Consider the following 1,710-nt stretch of genomic DNA (forward strand, 5'->3'; position numbering starts at 1 on the left):
AGAGTGTAAGAGGTGAAGGTGGCTGTGGGAAGAGGTTAATATATAGTTGCTATATGCTTTTGGGGTGGACTTCGTACACCCTTCACCCCTCCAGGGTAAGAGCAGTAGGTCCTCATTCCTCTGGGGTGGGATTTTGTTTGCTGAGAGATAGATGTATCTCATGTGCAGAATGCATTCTCCCCGTGGGATGGCTGTGTGCAAGAAATGCACACTTAACCCTCTGGAACAGGGTGATGGGGTCCCTTGCACTGACCAAGGCCTGAACAGGGGGCAATAGTTTCCAGGGATAACTCTGCCTTGCAATCGAATTGCGAAATGGATGGCCCCTGATGACTCTTGGAACAGCTGCCAGGGGCAGCCTGTGTCTGAGAAGTCACAGGCCTCTTGTCCGTAGACATCTCCTCACTGCTGTCCTCTCCCTGAAGACTTACAGCATGGGGTACAGGCTGCACCCAGGCAGTGATGGTGGGGGGAGGTACTGACGATGAGGCAGCTCCTTCCTTCTGGCAGGTGGTGTCATGGTGATAGGAAACCAGTTCATTGCTGAAGTTGACCCTCACTACAGTGGATCTGGGTGTGCCACAGCAGAAGCACTGGCAGCCCAGCAGGTTGCTGAAAGCTCGCCTGAAGTCTGCATTGAAAGCATAGATCACTGGATTCACTGAGGAGTTGGCCCAGCCAAACCACACAAAAATGCTGAAGGTGGTTTGGCCAACACAGGGTGACTGTGCTTCATGGCCACTCTCCAGCTCAGGCTGGCAGAAAGGCAGCAGGCAGTTGAGCAGGAAGAAGGGCAGCCAGCAGCAAACAAAGACTCCCACTATGATAGAGAGGGTCTGCAGCACCTTGGTCTCCTTGCGCAGGGAGCTCCGCAAAGAGGAGGTTGGCTCCTTGCCATGAGCTGGCCACTGCCCCCCTGCTCTCTCGAGGGTGGAGATGCGGCGGATCTGGGCCTGGGCAATTCGGTAGATCCTGGTGTAGGTGATGATCATGATGGCCACAGGGATGTAGAAGCTGATAAGTGAGGAGGTGATGGCGTACGTGCGATTCAGGCTGACGTCACAGCGGGGGGTCCCAGGCAGCAAGGAGCCTGGATATCTTATATCCTTGGCTTTATGCCAGTGTAACTGCACTGGGACAAAGGAGATGAGGATGGAGAGGGCCCAGGCCACGGCTATCATGGTGCAGGCGAGGCGCTGTGTCATCCTGCGCTCGTAGCGGAAGGGGCTGGCGATGGCCCAGTACCGGTCCAGGCTGATGATGCAGAGGTGGAGGATGGAGGCAGTGGAGCACATGATGTCAAAGGCCACCCAGGTGTCACAAAAGCGGCTGCCAAAGAGCCAGGAGCCACCGGCCACCTCGGTGACTGCCTTCCAGGGCATCACCAGGAGGGCCACGCAGAGGTCAGAGACAGCCAGTGACAGCACGAACCAGTTGGTGACCTTGGCGCGCAGGTGTCGGAAGCGCAGGACGGCCAGGCACACCAGCGCGTTGCCCACCAGCGTGCTCAGCACCAGGGCGCCCAGCAGGCACCCCGTGAGGGCTCGCCGGCCGCCCCCCATCAGGGCCGTTTCCCCGGCAGTCGCGGGGCAGTGCCAGCCCAGCTCCCCCGGAGGAAGGGCCGGCTCCGCGTTCCCGGGCTCCCTCCGGCGGGTCGCCCCCCGAGGGGGCGGCGGGAGCCCTGGCAGGCGGCGGGGCCGGTAGGGCGGC

General features: G+C 59.8%; 1 protein-coding gene across 1 annotated transcript; it reads right to left on the reverse strand.

Moving 5' to 3' along the window:
* Positions 1-212: 212 nt before the first annotated feature.
* On the reverse strand, positions 213-1,562 carry LOC104390902 (D(1)-like dopamine receptor). Its single transcript, XM_010000111.1, has one exon. It carries the CDS (start codon positions 1,560-1,562, stop codon positions 213-215), a length of 1,350 nt encoding a protein of 449 aa, XP_009998413.1.
* Positions 1,563-1,710: the final 148 nt, after the last annotated feature.

The sequence above is a fragment of the Chaetura pelagica genome, unplaced genomic scaffold, assembly GCF_000747805.2.
Source record: "Chaetura pelagica isolate M959 unplaced genomic scaffold, ChaPel_1.0 scaffold436, whole genome shotgun sequence".
In the NCBI taxonomy this organism is placed as follows: Eukaryota; Metazoa; Chordata; class Aves; order Apodiformes; family Apodidae; genus Chaetura; species Chaetura pelagica.